The 23,306-nt window shown below is 44.3% G+C and overlaps 1 protein-coding gene across 3 annotated transcripts in view; it reads right to left on the reverse strand.

The window, feature by feature from the left end:
• VPS13D (vacuolar protein sorting 13 homolog D) overlaps positions 1-23,306 on the reverse strand; it is a 267,871-nt gene that overhangs the window by 209,459 nt on the left and 35,106 nt on the right. For all 3 annotated transcript variants that reach the window (XM_060170884.1, XM_060170883.1, XM_060170882.1), the window contains exons 20-26: positions 21,239-22,261; positions 18,636-18,726; positions 16,635-16,761; positions 13,461-13,641; positions 7,615-7,797; positions 2,914-3,136; positions 310-520 (exon numbers count right to left, since the gene is read on the reverse strand). In XM_060170884.1, coding sequence (XP_060026867.1) covers positions 310-520; positions 2,914-3,136; positions 7,615-7,797; positions 13,461-13,641; positions 16,635-16,761; positions 18,636-18,726; positions 21,239-22,261 — 2,039 coding nt within the window. The remainder of the gene's footprint in view (positions 1-309; positions 521-2,913; positions 3,137-7,614; positions 7,798-13,460; positions 13,642-16,634; positions 16,762-18,635; positions 18,727-21,238; positions 22,262-23,306) is intronic.

Consider the following 23,306-nt stretch of genomic DNA (forward strand, 5'->3'; position numbering starts at 1 on the left):
CATAAAAACTTACTTGTCAGGAGTTGAGCAGTAGCCCAGCGGGTTAAGAGCATGTGGCGTAAAGCACAAGGACCGGCGTAAGGATCCCGGTTCGAGCCCCCGGCTCCCCACCTGCAGGGGAGTCGCTTCACAGGTGGTGAAGCAGGTCTGCAGGTGTCTATCTTTCTCTCTCCCTCTCTGTCTTCCCCTTCTCTTTGCATTTCTCTGTGTCCTCTCCAACGACAACGACATCAATAACAACAACAATAAAAAACAACAAGGATAACAAAAGGGAATAAATAAATAAATAAATAAATGAATAAAACTTACTTGTCCAAATTCCTTTCCACCTGCAATTTTAGTCTACAAGGCTCAGTTAAGAGGCTTCCTCCTGTCTGTCGCACAAAATAGGAAGGGAAGATGAGGTCTCCGTTGTGGTCTTCTGAAGTCTTAGAATACTCTCGCGGACGTCTCTCTGCAGCAAAGATGTCCATGTCTTGCAGATCCACAACAATGCAATCCAACAGGCAGACATGGTCTTCTACACGGACCCATGGCAAGAGAGAAAAGGGGACAATGAGAACCAAAGAAGGTCAGCCAGAGACAGTTCAAAAAAGGCCAAACACAGCTCACTGTGTCTCTGGAAAATGTTCAGATCTCTCTGTGCCAGAAAACTACATGTCCAGAAGCCTTCATTCTGGCCCCAAGACTTCCCCATGCAAGGCTCCAGGTGTTTGCATGCTTTCTGCCCGCTCCCCTCCACAAGATACACTGATTCCTTCCATTCCTTCAGTGTCTCTCTACAACTGAGACAGAGGCAAAAGGAGTTGGCTGCAAGTCTCTCTCCCAATCTACACCTAGCCAGCAGCAGCAGCACACAGGAGCAGAGCCAGCATTCCTGCAACCTCTCTTTTCCTTTTTTTTTAAAAAAAATTCTACTTACTATAGACAGCTACTCAGGCATAAAAAACTTACTTTGAAACCCGGACATTGACAAAATCTTCCAGCAGCAACTCCATTTTGCAAATAAATGATCACATCTAACTATCTCCACTAGCACAGATAGAATCTAAACCACCTTCATCCTCCCTAGACCACCATATGTTCTGGCCCTCACAAAGTCACTCTGCCCACAGAACAGTTTAAAAAATAAACAAACAAGACCACAGTACTCTCTTCCTGTATATTCTTCTCCTCCTTTTTTTTTTCACTAGTGGTTCTACAGTTTTACAAAGTTAAAAGATTTCCGAGGTATAATTTCACACCCATACATAGTTAAGTGTAAGTCGATACACCCTCCACCAAGTGCTATAAACACTTTTATTATTTATTTATTTATTTTTTTTTTTACCAGAGCACTGCTCAACTGTGGCTCATGGTGGTGTAGGGGATTGAACCTGGGACTCAGGCATGAGTCTGTTTGCATAACCATTATGCCTTCTACCCTCCGCTATAAACACTTTTAATTTTAAATTCTTCCTCTAAAACTCTTCCAAATCCCTAAACAGCTGCATGAATCTACTGCCTATGCTGCCAGTCTTATCTGCTGCCATCGCCCCCCCCCCACACACACACACACACAAAGCCTCTGCTCGTCTGGCTTTTGTTTCTCAAGGAAGAACGCCAAGCTCCTAGCTGGCTGGACCTTCCCCTAATGCCCACCTCACCTTCAGCTGTGGCTTCCCTTTCTTTCCACCCTATGCTACCTATCCATCTGTTTGGTAGCTCACCCTTCTTGTTAAGCTTCAGTATTACTTCCTTGAGGACTGCTACTATAACAGGGCATTATTTCTACATTTCCTCAAAATAGGCATCTGTACGTTTTACCCTCAACCAAGCCGTTATCTTATTCCAACAAAGGGACTTGGGTCCCCAACTTCCCCTTGTGACCCTCCCTCCACCCCGGAGTCCCCAGATCCATCAGGACAGACTAGTCCATCGGGGACTAACCCCTCATTGTCTCTTGCTTTATAAGACTTCTCTTACTCTGACAATACTTAAATGTTCATTTAAGGTCTTGATTCACACACTGACAGGAATCATGTACAAGGAAAGGCATATTAACAGAACAAGACAGTATAATGTGTGGCACTAAGCAAGCACTAAGTCATTAGTTCTTGACTGTCTTGGCTGCTGATAGTTAACAGGATTTAGATCAAAGTGAGTGAAGGCAGATCTGTGGGAAGAGGGCAAGGTATGGGAACAAAATTCAGAGATTCCCTAGGGTCCTATGGGGACCATAAGGATACACAGTTTGCAAACTAATACCTCAATCAAATCTTAAAGGTAGAGAGAGGAAATGCCGAAATAAACCTCAAATTGTGAAAGCTATTTTCAGGAAGGCTCTTTCTATAAATATCCCCCAATCACTTCCTATAGGTATTCACTGCATGTAAGGCTGCATTATTCCCTAGCGAGCACTGTCAATGACAGGAAAAGGCAGTGATGGCATTGAGCAATCCTACGATGCTTGGACTTCTTTTTTTGGCCTGCAGGGTTATCGCTGGGGCTCATGCCTACACTACAAATCCACTGCTCCTGGTGGTCATTTTTTCCCTTTTATTGCCCTTGTTATTATTTTGTCATTATTGCTATTGTTGCTGGATAGAACAGAGAGAAATGGAGAGAGGAGGGCAGAGAGAGGGGGAGAGAAATACAGACACCTGCAGACCTGCTTCACCGCCTGTGAAGCGACCCCCTTGCAAGTGGGGAGTCAGAGGCTCGAACCAGGATCCTTGAACCGGTCCTTGTATGCTTAACCCGCTGCGCTACCACCTGACCCCGATTCTTGGACTTTCTGAAGCAGTACTGAGACAAGACTCTAAAGAAATGTGTGGGTGTTTGCTTTTACAACACATGTGCACACACACCCTCAGGCTGCTGGACAGTCTTGTGAACTCCCCACATCCTTTCTGTCGCTCTTTCCCCCTTCACCTGGGCTGCTGGCAACCTGGCCGGCAGGTGGTACGGCCTGCTGCCCTTGCTGGCTGATGCAGGGACTCAGCACAGGCTCACTCTTCGGGGCGCCAACACTCATCCCAGGAGCAGGCACCATGACCAGCCCCTCAGAATGGGGGCCCTTCGGCTCCTCGGTGTCTGTCGTCTTCCTCATACTGTGCTTAGGTGTCGCACTTGGGGAAGTGGAGGGCACAGATTCCTAGAGAGAAACAAAACAATACTAGAACGAGCAAGTAGAGGTGACTATATTTTTACTGTCCTCAAAGTCGAATCCAAGTTCCTACACTCCTTAAAGACATTTATTTTTTATTGTTGTTGTAGTTTTTGTTGTTATTGATGTCATCGTTGTTGGATAGGACAGAGAGAAATGGAGAGAGGAGGGAAAGACAGAGAGGCGGAGAGAAAGATAGACACCTGCAGACCTGCTTCACCGCCTGTGAAGCGACTCCCCTGCAGGTGGGGGAGGCGGGAGCTCGAACCAGGATCCTTACACCAGTCCTTGCGCTTCGCGACATGTGCGCTTAACCTGTGGCACTACTATTTGACTCCCTCCTTAAAGACTTTTAACTTCCCAAGTCTCTCAGAGCCGCCCCCCCAAATCAAAAGGGTAACAAGGCCATGACATTTACTGCCACGTGGAAGTATTTGCAGAGATGTTACATATAATTCCATTCCTGGTTTAAAAAAAAAGAAAGAAAGGAAGAAAGAAACTATCACAATTTTGTAGGAAGATACTAACTTTTAACTAAGGAGCAAATAAATGTCAAGACCCCAATCCCCAGTAGTTTGAACTAGGTCAAATGCAACAAAAGCAAATCTCGCAGTCAAAAGATCTGTTTTTGCTTTGAAGGAGAGGAGGAGCCTATTGTGGTGAGGAAAAATGTACCTACTGGCAATCTGGTCTCAGTGGCCTAAAACCACGGTGATAATGCTCGCACTTTTTTTTTTTTTAGTTTTTTTTTTCTTTTAATATTTATTCCCTTTTGTTGCCCTTGTTGTTTTATTGTTGTGGTTATTATTGATGTTGTTATTGATGTCGTTGTTGTTGGATAGGACAGAGAGAAATGGAGAGAGGAGGGGAAGACAGAGAGGGGAGAGATAGATAAGACACCTGCAGACCTGCAGGTGGGGAGCCAGGGGCTTGAACCGAATCCTTATGCCAGTCCTTGTGCTTTGCGCCACATGCACTTAACCCGCTGTGCTACCTCCAGACTCCCAGTGCTCGCACTTTCTAGAAACTCCCCCTCAGTCACTGCAGAAGTGAACACAAAATGAGAAACACAGAAGTCAGCCATTATTATCCCGTCTGTTGAAGACAGTGTGTGGTATAAGATAAACTGTGGTTTTGATGACAATACTAAACATCTTTCTCACAAATTTAGTTCCTACAGACCTGTAAAAATATTTTGCTTATGTGTCTATCTTGGGGCAGGGGGAGGCAGAGAGGGAGAAAGAGAAACACTAGCAACACAGCTTTACCACTTGTGAAGCTGCCCTTCCACAGGTGGGGATTGGGTCTTGAACAGGGGCCTGAACACTGTGGCCTGTGTGCTCTGCCAGAGGGGCCGTCGCCTGGCCCTGGCTGCTACGAGTTTATAAGGGTCCATCTTTTCCATCAGAATGGCTCTTAGTCAAGTAACTGACCCTTAGCTTCTTCAACCAAACCTTGGAACTGCACATGTGTTTGGTGTTACCACGATTTATCTGTTCTCAGGCATCTGCTCTCCTGAGGACGCTGGGAAGGGAAGAAGGGTTTTCCTCAAGTGCTGTCTTTCATGTATATTCCTCTCAGAATCAGAGCAGGTGATGCTGCCAGTCTCCTCCATGGTTATCTTGGGTTGGGTTGTAATTACATGTAACAGTGAAAGGAACCAGCTCTTACATTTAGCAATGGAGGGGGGGGAGGGAATCAAGGCAAAGCACCCTGCAAATGCTATTCTTGAGGTATTGCACAGTAAAAAAAAAAAAAAGCCTTTTCTGTTGCTTAGTTTACTTAAATTCAAAGGACCCTAATTGCTGTCTCATTGGCCTCTACTCCACAAACTCTGCAGCTGATTTAAATAAATCAATGGCCGGGGAGATTAGCTCAAAGCTTTGGAGAGACAGGACTTCCCAAGGACGGCTTAAGCACAGATGATGGTTGCGAGAATGAAAGGGAAGCCCGCCCGTGTATAAAGTTCAGGACCTGAATTCATTATGGCATGGATTTATGTAAATCCATTCTAAACACACAGGAGTCGGGAGACTCAAAGGCAGAGCCCCTCTGCGAGCTTTGAGTCCAGGACTACTTCCTGTTCTCTAACCACTGGCATGCAAACTGGACAAACCTCACCCATGCAATGTCCTGAGACACAAATGTGCAAGGAAAGTGCCTGTTCCTCCAGGCAGGCCCCCATCTCAGGCTTGCAGGCAGTTACATCTGACTGGAGGCAAGAGACACACTCCAAGCAGCCCTTATGGAATTCTACAGAGCAACCACAAAGAGGTAACCAGACCAAGTTTGTCTAGGATTTAAGGAAGTAACAGTCAAAAATAAAATAATTAAGATATATATATGCCACAAAGAAATAAATTTTAAAACTGCTTTTAGGCAGGGCAGGTAGCTCAGTACATTAGAGTAGAGGATTTGTGTAGCTGGGGACCCGGGTTCTACCCCATCACAGTCCCATCAGCTGGAGCTAAGCAGTGCTCTCATCTCTCTCACACACAGAGAAGTCAATCTTTAAATGACATTTGATCTCTGTAGTCCTTGGGAAGGGCCTCTCTACACACATGGGAAGAGAGGAAGAAAAAAAGAAACGATAAGCAGGCTTTTCCCAAGTAATGATATATTCTAAAGCACTGTTTAGGTTTTTTTTTTTTAATGAATGTAAATTGACTGTGAATCCCATAAGGTTTTTCAGAATAATCAGGAGGCAAAAAAAAAAAAAAAAAAAAAGTATATTATACCTTGTAGAAAAAGCAATCCTTATATGTCCTGCCACTTAAAATCAAATCCTCAAAAAAAGGGGGGGGGGAATCTTTTCATTAAAATGCTGAAAGGTTTAAGTTACCATTCACCTCACTTAACAGATACGGGGGGGGGGGGGGGGGGGGGAGCAGGGGGCAGGACAGATAGCATAATGGTTATGCAAACAGACTCTCAAGCCTGAAGCACTGAAGTCCTGGATTCAACCACACCTACCACCAGAAACCAGAGCTGAGTAGTGCTCTGGTAAAAAAAGAAAAACAGAAAACAAAAAGAAACTAATTGATTAGTTAAAATAAATATACAACCCTTTCTGCAAAAATGCCTTGATATATTTGACAATCTTTTTGAGGCTACCTTTGGAGTCAGCTCCTAAGTCCATATATATAGATACCCCTAGTGGAGAATCAACCCTTTCTTTGGCTTTATATGATATGCAGAGGTCGGGTGTGATGCTATTGAACTACTAGTGATCTGATCGCCAACTCTGGGTTGGATTTCTTCCTGAAAAATGTAGGCTTCACAACCATATATAGACTTCACGAAGACGGTGGGTCCTAGAGGAGAATTCAACTCTCTGGTTGGTCAGCAGTAATACAGTGAAGCTGAGCAAACTGGGGTCTAAACTTAATTCATAATTCATGACTTACTGCCTAGTCATGTTAACGATGAACACCTCCTACGAGGAGAAAGTGACTAAGAAAATTTACAAGCAGTTACCAATTTCTCTGTGAATGAACCTTTTATTTCCTTTAAGACTCTAGTTAGTCAGCATCAAAGTGTGTCTCTTTCAACTGTAGAAACTGGTTTTCTGCATCAAGACAAGGGTACCAGCTGTCTAGTAGGCTGGATGTGAAAGGTCAGTGGTGGCTGGTTGCACTTTCACAGACTGGACATACCACGTGGCATCTGTTTCTCCTGAGGGCCACGGGCCCTGGTGGTGGAAGTCTGCTATTCTGACAGAAGTCTTCCTGTCACTAGGTAGACGGACAGGTTCTCAGTCAGCAGCTCTAACAGCATGGCCGTGAAGCACATGAGAAGCTGGTGGTGCGCCCCCCTTGCTTTGCCACTAACTGCTGCTCAGCTGCACCCTAAATGTGGGTTCTCTGCGCAGTCTGTCCCTTCACCCTCCTCCCAAATGCCTCCCTCTGAGTCCTATTCTGAGTTATGACATGTCAATGTGGATGGTTCCTCTGGTCTTCCCAGTCTTGGCTTTTTGTTCTGACTCTATCCGCACTCACACAATGAAGCGGTCCACGCTGCAGTCCTGACTAGATGTATCGTCCTGAAGAAATGAGATGACCTCTTTATTTATCCTAGACCTTTTTTCTCTCTCCATTACTTTATTTTTTATTAGTGATTTAATAGTGACTTACGAGATTATGAAACACTATAGATATGATCTCTCATCATTCCCACCAACAAAATTCTGTGCCTCCCCCCCATATAACCTTTCTTCAGGAAACAAACTTATTGAGGTGTGTATTATGGTGCAGATAAACTAATCAGTATGCCAATGCACACTTACAAAATGTACACTTTTTGTGGTTGTTGGGCATAGTGTTATGGTGAAAATACCACCAGAAGCCAGAGCTCAGCAGTTCTCTGGCTAAGAAAATAATCTTAATAATCTTATGACAAATATGAGCTTTTCGAATGGTGTTCAAATACAGGTGGACCTAAACAGGAAGCAGGTGCAGGCAGCTCACCTTATCTTGTAAGGAAAAGGTTCCAGGAAAACCAGCAAAGAGAAACTTGTTCTTGACTTTTAACTTCCCCAGATTGGCTACAATAAGGTGATTTGACCTGGAGCTCTCTGGGACGAGCAGAACAGGTGCACCAGCCTCGATATCCAGGAGAACCCGAGAACAGCGCTGGGCTTGGTCTCTCACCTGAAAGAAAAGAACAACAGCTTCTCAACCTTTGCTAAGACTTCTGATCTTACAACTAAGTGACTTCAGATGCCCACAAGTTTCATGAGTTTATAAATCTAAAACAACTAAACTTGCACATTGTGTCTGATGGTTACCACAGGTGAGCTCAGAAATCAGTCACAGGAAGATAATGCAAAACTCCAAATGCCTGGAAATTATTGATAGGATATGTCCTTCTATGTCTAAGATCATATCTAGTAGTGAAAGACAAAACGTTTTCACCTGAGATTAGGAACAAGGCAAAGACGCTGACATTTCTATCCAATGATGTGCTGAGAGACCTAGCCCATGGGAAAAAGCATGTAGGTTGGAAAGGAAAAAATGAAAGACCCTAATCTCAGACAATATAATGATCTATGCAGCAGATCCTAAAAACTCTAAGAGGACTAAAACGATGCAGGGCATGAAGTCAACATATCAAAGTGCAGGAATCAATTCTATCCCTTATCCTTTCAATTCACGCTGAGATCTTGAAAACTCAGTGTCACAACAGCATACAAATATAGGACAGGGCCCGGGTGGTGGCACACCCGGTCGAGCATGTACATTACCATGTGCAAGGACTCGCGTTTGAGCTCCCACTCCCTACCTACAGGGGGGAAACTTGTGGATGAAGCAAGTCTGCAGGTGCCTCTCTTTCTCTCTTCCTATCTATCTGCCCCTCCTCTCTCAACTTCTCTCTCTGTCCTATCAAATAAAAAGGAAAAAGGAAAAAAAAAAGGAAAAACTTGCTACCAGGAGCAGTGGATTCACAGCACTGGAACCTGGCCCCACTGATAAACCTGGTGGCAATTAAAGGAAAAAAAAAAAAAGTATATATATACACACACACATACACACACACACACACACACATATATATATACACACATATATATATGGGGAAAGAATATAATATAAAGTACACTAGCATAAAAATTTGAAGTAATAACAAACTTTTTAAGAAGAATTTATTTATTAATTCATGAGAAAGATAAGAGGAGAGAGAGAAAGAACCAGACATCACTGGTACATGTGCTGCCAGGATTGAACTCGGGACCTCATGCCTGAGGCTCCAATGCTTTATACACTGTGCCATCTCCCAGACCACATAATAATAAATGTTTACTTGTTTGCTTTATTTGTTTTTATATGATAGGTAGAGAGAATAACTAGAGCCCTCCTCATCTCTGGCTCATGGTGGTGCTAGAGATTGAATCTGGGACTTGAGAGCCTCAAGCATGAAAGTTACGCTGTCTCCCAGCCCACAATAAACTTTTAAAATGCTATAAGATCAATATGCCCCCACAATATAGCACTCCTGAGAAAAAGTTAAAAGACGTAAGAGGCTGGAAAAATACCATATGCACAAAACCAGACTCAGGTGCCCGGGAGAAAGCTCAGGACATAGAGCATACACTTTTATCACGCATGGAAGTATTCACGAAGTATTAAACAAAGTGCTTGTGCTCAAGATATGTTGAGTACTGTGGTCATGTTTCAGTGAAACAGTATGAGTACGTATCTCCTGGACTAAGTTTGCCAACTAAATACTTTTTCCTAAAATCAGGAAGAAAGCAAAAGGGTGCCTGCTCTAACTGCTTCTACTCAACTGTCTGAAAGTCCTCATCAGTGCAGTGACGGGAGAAAAATGAGGTGACAGGTACACAGAAAGGTAAGAGGAAATGGCGGGGGGCGGGGGTTCATGGACAAGTTCATCTATGCAGAGATTCTAAGAACATGGGGCAGCAGGTAAAGTACAGGACTTGAACGTTCGTTCGAGGTCCTCATTGGACCTGCAGCTTTGTGAATCCTCGAGCCGCACCCGGCACTCATTAAAAACAGCAAGTAAACCTTTTTACTGTGGTTCTTTTGCCTCCGCTGCTGTATCTGGGGCTTTGTGTCACTGCTCCTGGTGGACTCTTGATTTGTTTTGTTTTGTTTAGGGGGTGAACGGAAGGGGGGATAGAGGAGAGAGACCCCACAGCACTGTTCCAGCACTCAGGAAGCTCCCATGTGAGGGTGCAAAATTTGAAGCTGCGTCCTTGTACTTAGTAAAGTGTGCATTCTATGTTCTACAGAATTAACTGTATATTATTTTATTTTTTTAAGTTTTTTAATATTTATTTATTTCCTTATTGTTGCTCTTGTTTTTATTGTTGTTGTAGTTATTATTGCTGATATTGTCGTCATTGGATAGGACAGAGAGAAATGGAGAGAGGAGGGGAAGACAGAGAAGGGGAGAGAAAGACACCTGCCAACCTGCTTCACTGCCTGTGAAGCAACTCCCCTGCAGGTGGGGAGCAGGGGCTCGAACCAGGATCCTTATGCCGGTCCTTGCACTTTGCACCACCTGCACTTAACCTGCTGCACTACCACCCCAACTCCCAGAATTAACTGTACTTCTATGAACAGTCGGTAAATGCTAGCAGGATGCCAACCAGACTTCCCTGGACAGACGACCCCACCAATGTGTCCTGGAGCTCCACTTCCCCAGAGCGCTGCCCCACTAGGGAGAGAGAGAGGCAGGCTGGGAGTATGGATCCACCTGTCAACACCCATGTTCAGTGGGGAAGCAATTCCAGAAGCCAGATATTCCACCTTCTGCACCCCACAATGACCCTGGGTCCATACTCCCAGAGGGATAAAGAATAGGAAAGCAATCAGGGGAGGGGATGGGATACAGAGTTCTGGTGGTGGAAACTGTGTGGAGCTGTACCCCTCTTATCCTATGGTTTTGTCAATGTTTCCTTTTTATAAATAAAAAATAAATAAAATTAAAAATGGTGCTTTGAAAACTGCTGTCATTTAGAAACATGAATGAACCCTGGATTCTCTACCAGCCGATATGGAGAGACAGCAGGAAAGAAGGGGGGCAAAAGGAAAGCCCTGTGAGGGGGAAGGCACCTGGCTGCTAGGGAAGGCGTGCTGGCATACACTTGATCAGGAGATGTGAAACTATACCACTGAGACAGACATTTCCTTAACTAAAAAAAGGAGGAGATAAATTTATTATTCACAATAGCATCAAAACTACGAAATGGCTAGGGACTCTGTGGCTACTGAATAAAATACGTGTATGGGCAGTATACACAAAATCACAAAGCCCAGCTGAGAGGAAGCGACAGCAGCCTGGGAGGCAATGCAGTGAAGAGAGTGCTGGGCTCTCAAACTCAAAGTCTCAGGTTTGGTCGCTGGCATCGCTCATGCCAGAGTGACGGTCTGCTGGTTTCTCTCCCCCTCTTCGTCTCTCGTTAATGGCAAAAGAGTAAGAGAAACTGGCACACACTTGCACTACAGAACACAGCATAAAACAGCAAACCCCAGTAAACATTTCAAACTTCTAACAGAAAAATGAAGACATCATCTGCGTACCAGTAAGAACAAGAGCGAAAAATGAATGAACAAAACACAGTCCAACTGGAGAACCTGAATGAGTCTTAACACAAGTGACAGGGCACTGAATACAGCTAGCATTTGTTTGTTTCTTCACTCATCTGTTTACCTATGTCTCTATTTATTTATTTTCCAGAGACAGAGAGGAAGAGCTAGAGAATGAAAGAGATGACACGCGAAGTGTCCTCCTACGTGTTGGGGGCTGGGCTCGAAACTGCACCACGCACATGGCAAAGCTGTGCTCTAGCAAAGTGAATCTTGCCAGCCTAGCAGCTTAACTTTCTTTTTCTTTCTTTGTTTTATTGTTTTTTTTTTTTTCTTTATGGGGGTTTAATGGTTTACAGTCAACAGTAAAACACAGTAGTTTGTACATGTGTAACATTTCTCAGCTTTCCACATAACAATTCAACCCCCTCTAGGTCCTCTGCCATCATGTTCCAGGACCTGAACCCTCCCCTCCCACCCCCAGAGTCTTTTACTTTGGTGCAATACACCAACTCCAATCCAAGTTCCAAGCTTGGTGTTTTCTTATTTTTCAGCCTCTCTCTCTCTCTCTCTCCCTCTCCCTCTCTCTCTCTCTCTCTCTCTCATCAGTGACATAATACTGATGGCAAGATTGTGGGATAAGAGGGACACAATTCACACAGCTCCCACCACCAGAGTTCCATGTCCCTTCCCCTCCACTGGAAGCTTCCCACTCTTTATCCCTCTGGGAGTATGGACCAAAGATCTCTATGGGGTGCAGAAGGTGGAAGGTCTGGCTTCTGTAATTGCTTCTCTGCTGGACATGGGCATTAGCAGGTGGATAGCTTGTTTCTATCTTTCCCTCGTCAAGCAGGGCTCTGGAGAGGTGGGCTTCCAGGACACACTGGTAAGGTTGTCTGCCCAGGTTGGTGTCATGGTATTATTTTTCAACTTCTGCCTGAGAGTGAGATCATCCCATCTTCATCCTTTTCTTTCTGACTTATCTTATTTCACATGATTCCTTCAAGCTCTATCCACGAGGAGGTGAAGAAGGTGAATTCACCATTGTTAATTGCTGAGTAGTATTCCACTGTGTATATAGACCACACCTTGCTCAGCCACTTATCTGTTGTTGGACACCTGGGTTGCTTCCAGGTTTTGGCTGTTACAAACTGTACAGCTTAACTTTCCAAAGCAAGCATGTCATCTGCTGGATATTGCATGATCTACTAGTTTAAAGTACTTAACATTAAATGCTGGATCCTGCTGTAAGCCTTTCAAGGTAATATCTTTGCAATGCAAAGCAGTTACTGTAACAGAGAAGCAAGGACCACGAAAAGATAAATGTGGGCCAGGAGGTGAGGGTTATGATGTTTAACCTGGTTCTGAGAAACTGTTCGGTGCCCAAGAGGCACACACCTGCCAGTAAGTGTGTTACTTGAGGAGAAAAATCAAAATATATTTTCACTTGTGTGTTGTTATTTTTTCAAACATCTGTTAAGGCAGGACATATTTACTTATTAATTTGTTTAGACTTAATTCCTTTTTATTTCCTTAACTACTTAATTACTTTGGTTTCATATGTGCTGCAGAAAAAAAAAAATTCAAAGCATTACAGGAGTCATGAATTAAGATGTGTGGAACAACCAAGGCCATGGTTCTTGCATGCCTAACACCCCAGATTCGGTCATGGGCACTGCATATACCAGAATGGTGCTCTGGTCTGTATCTCTCTTCTTCTTCCTCTTGCCCCCATGAAATAAGTGGATAAAGCATTGGATTCTCATGCATGAGGTCCTGAGTTTGATCCCCAGCAGCACATGTACCAGAGTGATGTCTGGTTCTTTCTCTCTCCTATCTTTCTCATGAATAAATAAATAAAAGGAGGAGGAGGAGAAGCAGCAGCAGCTTGGGAACTTCTCTTGGGGAATCACCACCCTCCCACCCCCTTACACAGTAGGTATGTTCTCTAGGGCCACTTTCCAAGAGCAAAATCCCTAGAGACTACCGGGAAACAAGGGCTGCCCATAAATCTGATTTAACGTTTTCAGAAAAAGCTGAGCTTTACAGGTAACTCCAACATGATATAAGGAATAAGGGAAAGAGTTGTCCAATTACAGTGCAATTTCTGTAGGCAGTAACTACACAGAGGACATGAGTGAGTGTAAAATGACCTACCCTTACTTTTTTTTCAGTGAACTTTTCTAGCTTTCCCGTGAAGCTTAAGAACTGTATTGACCAGTCAAACCAGAAGAGTAACTGGGATCAGCAGGACCACGTACCGTCTGGCCCTCAATCGCAGCTCGCTGGCGTCCTAGCACATCTTGCAGCTGCGTGAAGTGCTGAATGAAGGCCACCACCTCGGCCTGAAAGCGCTGAGTGTGTACATACTGCACGGAGGCCATCTGGAGGCTAACACGGATGTCATGTTCTCGCCGGAGCAGAGGGTCAGGGCGTCCGTATCTAGGAGTAAGGGCAAAAGTACGACTCAGATCACATCAGGGAGCAAGTTAGTTTCCAAAGAAAGCTTGAGTTGCTTTAAGGGTTTCCTAAGAAAACAGTGTTTCCTATTAAAACAGAAACCCACAACCAGCTTGTACCAGGCCCACTCCATCCCCTGCTCCTTCTCTATCATCAACAACATGATGAGAACCATTATATTCCAGTCTGGTGAATAGAGCCAGGCTACAAACAGGTGGGCAGTTGTAAGCAATGAACTCATTCAGAAAACAAGCATGGTTCAAATCTGTCACCTCTGTCTCTTCTCTCTCACTTTTAAGGAAAAGTGGTTACTCCTGCTAATTCTGTTCTGGCAAAGACTGTGGCAATACAAGCTTGAAAGACAAAAACAAGGCTTATGGTAAAAGGACCAACTAGACAGTTCACTTGTATGGTATGCCTACTTTGACATGTGTATGACACAGGTATCTAGCCTGGGCCCCACCACACTGGAGGAAACTTCCTTCTCTCCCCCCCTCCAACCCCCTGGAAAGAAAGAGAAAAAAAAAAAAAATCACTTCGAAATAGTGAAGCCCTATCAATAAAAGAGAAGAAAAGAATTAGACAAGAGAACCAGTGTTTCTGGGGAAATTTATCTTCCTGGAGGCAAAGGCAGAAAGAAATCCATTGACTGCAGTAAAATGCAGGCCAAAGAATTTTAGCATCTGCACTCAAAGATAAATCAGAAACATTGACTGCTGTAATTTAACTTAATGGAACACTGTATCAGAATAACCCATTTTTTAATAGAAGACATAGTCATTGGAGAGAAGAATTCTCATTCTCTGAGTATCTATTGTGTGCTGGGCATAGAGTTCAAGCGTCCTGTGTTGTTACTATAAAACCACGTCACCATGGGATCTCATGACACAGACAAATACTTCTGAATTCGTACTCCCCCTCAACATTCTCAGACGCCTTTTGGGCCAGTTTTTTTTTTTTCCATTTTATTGGCTAGGACAGAAAGACATTGAGATGGAAGACAGAGAGGGAGAAAGAAAGAAAGACACCTGCAGACCTGCTTCACCACTTATGAAGCAATCCGCCTGCAGATGGGGAATCGGGGAATCGAACCAGGATCCTTGCGTGGGTCCTTGCACTTTGCACTATGTGCTCTTAACCCGGTGTGCTATTGCCTGGCCCCCTTCCTCCTCAATTCTGATAGAACCTCAAAATTGTTTTGGGATAAGCACTACCCTAGATCAGAAAGTCTGGAGGCAGAGCAGAGTATTTTCTAACAACTCCATGGAAGATCTGGAAAGCACAATTTAAAAAAAATTTTTTTTTAATATTTATTTATTTATTCCCTTTTGTTGCCCTAGTTGTTGTTTTTTATTGTTGTGGTTATTATTTATGTCGTTGTTGTTGGATTGGACAGAGAGAACTGGAGAGAGGAGGGGAAGACAGAGAGGGGGAGAGAAAGACCGACACCTGCAGACCTGCTTCACCGCCTGTGAAGCAACTCCCCTACAGGTGGGGAGCTGGGGGTTCGAACCCGGATCCTTGAGCTGGTCCTCGCGCTTTGCCACGTGCTCTTAACTCACTGCACTACCACCCACTCCCTGAAAAGCACAATTTAAAGCACTCTGCTCTCTGAGAAAACCATTCTTGAGAAAATGATAGGTCCAAAGATGCACTCTACACTCTAAAACTGAAAAAAAAAAAAAATCAGTAGAGTGTGTTTCTACAGAAGGGGGTATAAAAATAGAATTGTAGCACCCATGTCTTGAATGACTTTCTCAGGCTGAAATAGTTCTGCAGCCCTTAGAGCAAGATGGAAAGCAAGTTGGTTAGTCTTCTTAGTATTCAGAAAGGCAGACAGGTGCCTGGCACTTAACTGGCTTGTCTAAAATCACATGACAATTCAGCCATAGGGGCTCAGACTTTCATTTGTTTATTTATTTGTTTAAGAATTACATTATTGATATAGTAAAGAGAAGGGGAGAGGGAGAGAGGACACCAGAGCACCAGTCTAGTGCATGTAATTCCAGGGGTCAAATTTGGGGCCTCAGTTTCAGACTCCAAAAGTTTATCAACTGTGTGGCCTCCTAGACTGTGAACAAAGCAGACTTCAGAGCACACTTAGGATATTCACTGAAATAAGCATTCTATAGAAGGAAACTCTAGCAGTCAGAGGAAAGCTGATCCAAAGTATGAGAGAAGTCTCGAGAGAAAGAAGTCAGGCAGTCAGGTGGGGTGCAGAGTGGCTCACTCAGCGGGGCACACGGGTCACTTCGTGTGAGGACCCAGTGTGAGTTCCCAGCCTGCAGGAGAGAAGCTTCACAAATGGTGGAAGGCTGCTAGCGTTGTTCTCCTTCTGCCTCTCTCCCTCTGTCACAAACCTACCCAACTAAGGGGGAAAAAAAGAGAGAGAAAGAGATAAAGAAGCCAGGAGTAGCAGAGTTCTCCAGGTACCTTGGTGGCAAAACAAAGAAATCAGAGAAATAAAGGATATCATAACTGAGCTAACATATCACACACACATATACACGGTAGAGGATAACACCAAAAGAAAGATAAAAGTCAAGTCTCAAAGTAGTCAGTGGAAAAGGAGAGAAAGATAGAGGGAGGGAGGGGAGAGAGAGAGAGAGAAAATACCACAGCATCACCCTGGCATATGCAATATGGAAGTCAAACTTAGGAGCTCACACTTTTCAGGCAAATGCTCTTATCACTGCGCCACCTTCAGGACCACAGAACTCAGACTTTAAATAAGCAGAGTTGTTACAATCTCCTGCCTCCTCTGTTCATGAAGCCTGAGGAAACACTCAGCCACTTCAAATCCTTTGTCATTTTAATATAAATCAGGATTCCTCTAGAGCTATGTCTTATCAACGTAAAACTAAAAAGGTAAAAATTTTACGAACACCCCTTTGATGTTTAGTTATTAGGAATTTGAAGCAGCAAATAACTTTAGTGAAATGTTATGTGAGGAATAAAAAACTAGATATTTTTACTTGAATGTGTGAAAGATGAGTGCTTCTTCGCCACTTGTGGTGAAGCGTTCCCTGTAGAACTCGCCGTGGGGTGTCAGGTCACTGAGAGACAGACTGCCAATGCTACCCTGTAAGGCCAGGTCTCCCTCTAAGGAAAAAAAAAAATAATCAAAGACCTATTTTACACACCATTTCTGTCATACACCTTAGTATTTCTGGAACAAAAAGTGCTATGTACATTCCTCAAGCCTCTCACTAATTCATCAATAAAAGAAATGCCCATACTCCAATATATCCAGAAAAAGATACTTGTATAATAATCCCAGCAGTTTCAATGCAGGAAGCCAAAAGAGAGCAAAATAATACAGGTGTGACCAGGAAGATGCTTCAGCGGCTGAGTGCAAGCTCAGAGGCATAAGGTCCCCTGGCACCATCACAAATGGAGAAACACATGGGGGCAGGTGGTGGCACACCTGGGTGAGCGCACATAGTACAAATCGAGAAACACCGCTTTACTACCCACACCCTTGCAATTACAAAACACACTGAAAAAAACTATTTTTACAAATACAGCAATACAGGAACATCACACTTTAACATTTACAAAGGAAAAGAAACTGATTTTAAAAACATGTACAGGGAGGAAGACATTAAGCGCCAGAGAGGTGTCGCATGCTGGAGCACAGGACATGCAAGCAGAGGGCCCTGGGCTTGACCACAGATAACAATACGCCAGAGTGATGCTCTGGTGTTCACTCTCGAATGAAAACATGTGAAAGTAAATGTTTACGGTATTTAAGTACAGGCAAGGGGCTAGGTGGTGGTGCACCTGGTTGAATGCATATGTTACAGTGTGCTCAAGGACCCGGGTTTGAGCCCCCGGCTCCCCATCTGCAGAGGAGTCGCTTCACAGGCGGTGAAGCAGGTCTGTAGGTGTCTGTCTTTCTCTCCCCCTCTGTCTTCCCCTCCTCTCTCCATTTCTCTGTCCTATCCAACAACAGTGACATCAATAACAACAACAACTACAACAATAAAACAATAAGGGCAATAAGAGAATACATAAATAATAATAATAAAGAAAAATAAATAAAATAAAAAACAGTAACTGAAATATGAATATCCAGCATGCTAGTTTTGCTCCCAAAGAATGGAAGAACACTTAGATGTCCTCAAATAAAAAAAAAGGCCCATCTTTCTCCTAGTTTCAATGACTCGGCTTTTTGGGGGAAGCTTTTATGAAATAATCTGCACCAGATATGAAACCTCAGCTGAGTTCATTCCTTCCCCAAGACATTCTCCTTTCCCAGTTACATCAACAATTAAGGTTTATAATCTTCCTTATGTCACTACCAGTTGCTTAAGGAAGGAAGAGTGTTTGATTCACACTTACAAATCCCCCGCTCAACCTTAGTGTCACTGATTCCTTTCTGGTCTACTGAGAAGTCAACAGGCAAAGTCCTGTCAGAAAGCGTGCTGGCGGTGGGGGAGCACAAGCCTCGCGTGCTTGAGGCAGCTGGCTCAATCCTGGCACCGAGTAAGATGGTGGAACAGGGCTCTGGTCACTCTCTCAAGTGTAAATAAGGAAATAAAGAAATAAACTGTAAAATAAACTGCAGCTTTACTTCCATATTCTCTTGAATAAAAAATAAAACAAACAAACAAAAAAAAAACGTGTCCTCGTGTTGGTTCTCCAACTACAGTAACAAAGTGGACATATGCCCGGACTTCCCAGAGACAGCTGTGACATGCTCCTCCTTCTTTATTTTATTTTATCTTTATTTATTAGAGACAGCCAGAAATCGAGAGGATAAGGGGAGATAGAGAGGGGGAGAGACACCTGCAGCCCTGCTTCACCACTTGTGAAGCTTTCCCCGTGCAGGTGGGGACTGGGGGCTCGAACATGGATTCTTGTGCACTGTATGTAACATTTGTGCTCAACCAGAAGCACCACCACCTGGCCCCCAGAATATTCAAATTCTTACCAAATTTGCAAGTCAGATTTTTTTTTTTCCCCTCACTTACCAATCATTTCCAGATGTGCTACTAACTTGGAGACATTTGCTTTAGCAAGCTCACTGGTGGTCTTACTCAGCACAAGAGAGAGTGAATGGACCTAAGGAAGCAGAAGAAAAAGCAAATCAAATATTATTGGGGAGGGGAGGAACAGCTTTCTGACTTCAGGCAAACAGCAAACAGAAAAAAAAAAAAAAAAAAACTTGGGAAATAACAAGAGTCCTCTTTCTGCCCTCCAGGGTCATTCCAGCTTTGCTTAGTGAGTCGAACCATTATCTAAGCACAAAGCTGATAAGACAGGAGCTCAGCCAGCAGCCTAGAAGCCAGATTCTGTGGCTCTTTTCCTACAACTGCGTCATCTAGTCTGTGACTAAATGTTCTTAAGACTATTCTCCTCATTTTTATATTCACCTCGAATACCGCACTATTCTATGATCACTCAGAAAGATTCATTAAGTCAAGTCTACCACAAGGAAGGTGTCAAAGATAATTAAGATTAACAATAAGCATCTTGGGACAAATATTTGACAGAAGTCCCTACTGACTGACTTGGATTTCACCCAGGAAACACAATCTTTTTTTTTTCTTTCAAAGAGAGAACTACAAAGAGAAGAAACCCAAAGCAACTGTCCTGAGAATGGTAGCTTATGTGACAAAATAATCTTGTGCAATATTGCAACTGTGAGCCACTAAAAGCACTGTGTCTAGGGTTTGCTGGGGCCGATGCCTCTTCATGTCATAACTGGGTACATTGAAGAGAAGGAATGAGGGGGGAAAGAAAGAGCTGACCAATCCTTCATCTCTACCCTGATTCAACATGCAGAGGCCAGTCTGTCCTCACCTGTTATCCTTAGTGCCTATCACGAAGCAGGTGTGCAGTACGTGTCTGATGAGATTGAGGGGGGGGAAATACAGGGGAAAAAAACAATACAAAGGGAAGAAGTATTGGTAGAGAGAAACAAAAAAGGAGGACTGTTACAGATAATGATTTTGTATGACACAGACGTTGCCTTGTAGGAGTCTTCTGACAAAGACCACAGAAGCATCAAGTGATGGGATTACCAAGGGGGTGGGGAAGGTGGGAAACCTATAGTCACCTAATCTTCAAACTAGGCATCTAAATTTGCTTTGTTTGGATCAGCAAGAAAATAGAGGATGTGTTTCCCATGTGTGAGGTCTAGTTTCATCCCCATAACCACTATTTGGGAAAAAAAAACAAAACCATAATATATATATTTGAAGTCAAAACCTTTGGAGGGACCAGGGATCTAGATGACTGTTGCCACCTGAACCCACTCTGAGCGAGAGACTCTTAGCATCCCCAAACAGGATGACAAGATGCCACGTGACACATGAGGCACCCCCTATGAATTCTTTCCAAATTGTGCGACACTAACAGGTCACTGCCTCGGTTTTGACAAGGGCTGTGTGTGGGGAGGGAGTACCTGGATTGTCTTAATCAACAGAGACTGAAGATACACAGCGACACACAGAACATGTGAACCTCCCAGTAGGTCCCATGACAAAGTCATGTCATTTTGTTTCTCTTTTTTTTTTTAGACAAACTATGACTCAGAAAAGCAAAGGCAGGAAGTTTTGGGAACTATAACACTACCAAGTCCTAATCCAACTTCCCTGGCCGTCTCACAAAGTCTCTTTACCAGTGTGCTGTAGAGTACTGGATGATCCTGGGCAGGGGAGACAGCTTATGCAAAAGACTTTCCTTGGGTAGAGAGCTCAGAGGCAGAGCATCTGACTGTGAAAGACTTTCCTTTCATGCCTGAGGTTCCTGAGTCCCTGCGCTCAACTTGCCTGAAGACAATGGTAATGTCTACAGCCACACAGCTGGATTCGGAAGCCAGGCCTTCTGACATTTTCTGACTTCATTCTTAACAGCCGTTCTGTGGCTCTTGATAAATGCCAGCATGACATTCGGAGTGACTAGGGGTCTGATGAAAAGTTGCTGCTAAGTACTAAGCCCTTTGCTAAACGCTTCACACAGATGACCTCAGTTAGCTCCTTTGTCTAAAGACCCATCTGATGATCTGAGAGACTGGAGGATTGCTCAGCTCTGGCATGTGCTGCTGCCAGTGCTCAAACGTGGCGCCTCAGGCACACCAATCAGGTTCGATAAAGCTGCTTAATCTCCTAGGTGCTTGATTTTAGTTAGTTACATAGTTACTTTTCTTATGAGAGAGAAGGTGAAGTTGTGATCCATAGTACAGCACCACCGTCACAGTTTTGCAGGCCTCTGCCCTCGCGGCCTCATGTGCCAGGGACTGAACCCAGACATGAAAACTTGAAACCCAGGCTCAGAACCACCTCCCTGTCCCTTGCTCACTGACGTGAGACAACAGAAGATGACAAATAGCTCACGGGAGCTCAGTGAAGTGACTGAGGGACACAGCCCTGGGAAAAGACGAGGAGTCACTTAGACCATTTATTGTCCCTGCCTCCAGATACGCTTTACATTGAAATCTCCTAAAACCTTAATTCCTACCATTTTTTGTACCAGATATCCCAAGGCTGTTCTAGAGGAAGTGCTCAGTCACAGCAACTACATGAACCCACATTTATTCTTAAGACATAGCGGCATTAAAGGGAACTGTTACCTTGAGGTCCAGCTTGGTGTTAACTGGGTCCTGCAGCTCAGGCTCGAGCGCAGCACTGGATTCTGACTTCACGTTCTGTAGGATGTCCTCGGGGGGCACCCTCATGGCATGCTTGTCGGCGGTGGAGCCAATCCCAAAAAAATCTAGTATCACCACCCAGGTTTGCAGAGTGATGAGCACATCCAAGCAGTTAAAGTCAACGTCGATGCTCCGGCTGACCCGGTTGTAAGTGGAGGAGAATTCTGGGTGCTTCTTATCCACTAGGAATATGTTGATATGGACCAAGGAGTCATCGAATTTACTCCTTGCCGTGGGCTCATTCACTGATGGGGAAGGCGGGGGCGTCAAGGGGCAGTCCTTGTCCGGGACTTCCTTCTGTTTCTTTTGGGAGGCTGAAGTGGGTCTCTGGTAAAACTGGAAGACATTCGGCGCTTCTTCCATGTGGGAGGGGAGCGACCGAGGCATGTCAGGGTACTCCACATGGGAGACTGCAGGGCAGGACTGGGAAAGGTACTCCTTCGGGGTCAAGCTGGACGGCTTGGCAGCGCCTCGAGACACCATCAGATTCCTGTACTTGGGATCGGAGTTTCTCTCCAGTAAGTCTTCCATCAGCAGAGAGCGCAGGGCGATTTGAATGGACAGTGTCTGAGGGTGGTCTTTACTGAACTCCACCTCAAAATCCTGAAACTTTAAGCTCACAAGACCCTGGGCCCCCAAAGTCAGATCTCCGCTCAGTTGGACTTGAAGCTCTGATATGCAAAAGTTGGCTTGAATCTGGGTAAAGGATTTGACTTCCTTCACAGACACTGACTTTTGAGAAGAGAAAGAAAGGCTGGAGTGGCTGAACAGTCCATTCTCCTTCCTTTCAAGGGAAAGTTCTCCACAGATGCTGAGGGAAGGCAGAGGAGAACTAGGGCAAGGAGAGGAGGTGGCACTGGCGGGAGACTTAGTCAGATCTTCACTATACACGAGATTGTCCAACGTTTGTAAAACCTGCTCATATACGTGCTTTGCTAACACCACCTGCATTCAAAGAGAAAAAATCAATTATTCTGCCACTGTCATTAATCACACTATACACACTACCCAGACACTCCTGAGTTGATTCGTATGGTTTTCCCTGAGGGGGTTGAATTAGTCTGTAGTAACAACTATCTCTTTTGTTTCTCTTCTGTCCACTTCTCTACCCCAACACCTGTTTACAAGCATCATCCCTCCCCCCAGGGGCCTCCACACACACACAATAAATGTTCAAGAATTGCTCTGGGTGGTATTACAAAATCAATAAAAAGCAGGAGCGAGGAGTCAGGCAGTAGCGCAGTGGGTTAAGCGCACATGGCATGAAGCTCAAGGACTTGCATAAGTATCTGGGTTCAAGCCCCCAGCTCCCCACCTGCAGGGGAGTTGCTTCACAAGCGGTGAAGCAGGTCTGCAGGTGTCTGTCTTTCTCTCCCCCTCTGTCTTCCCCTCCTCTCTCCATTTCTCTCTGTCCTATCCAACAACTATGACAACAACAGCAGCAATAATAACTACAACAATAAAAAAAAACAAGGGCAACAAAAAGGAAAATAAATAATAAGTAAATATATATATATATACACACATATATAAAGCAGGAGCGGCATTCTGCATCCTCCTTGGTAGCGCTTAGAGACGGTGCTCTGTAAGAATGTGATGCTCCGTGGCTATTTTCCTTTCTCTCTTACTGTGCTTTGAATGACAACTTAGAAAAATACTTCCAAACAAGCCTTTGGAGGTTCCTGAGGTTTTTTTGTTTTCACGGGGCTAGGAATCGAAACCAGGGCCATATACATGCAAAGCATGCACTCTGCCACTTGGCACATCCTTGGTCCCTTTTATTTCCTGAAGGGCATTTTCTGTTGTGTTTCACTTTGTTGCTATTCTGTCGGTCTGTTTTGCCATCAGGGTTATTGCTGCAGCTTTGTGCCCACATACTCCCACACCTCCAAAGGCCCCACCCCTGGCCACCCACCCCCTTTTCAGACAGAAAGCGAGAGACAGAGAGAGGTGCATGCCACTGCACCTCTCCACCACTCCTGAGGCTTCC

The sequence above is a fragment of the Erinaceus europaeus genome, chromosome 13, assembly GCF_950295315.1.
Source record: "Erinaceus europaeus chromosome 13, mEriEur2.1, whole genome shotgun sequence".
Taxonomy (NCBI): Eukaryota; Metazoa; Chordata; class Mammalia; order Eulipotyphla; family Erinaceidae; genus Erinaceus; species Erinaceus europaeus.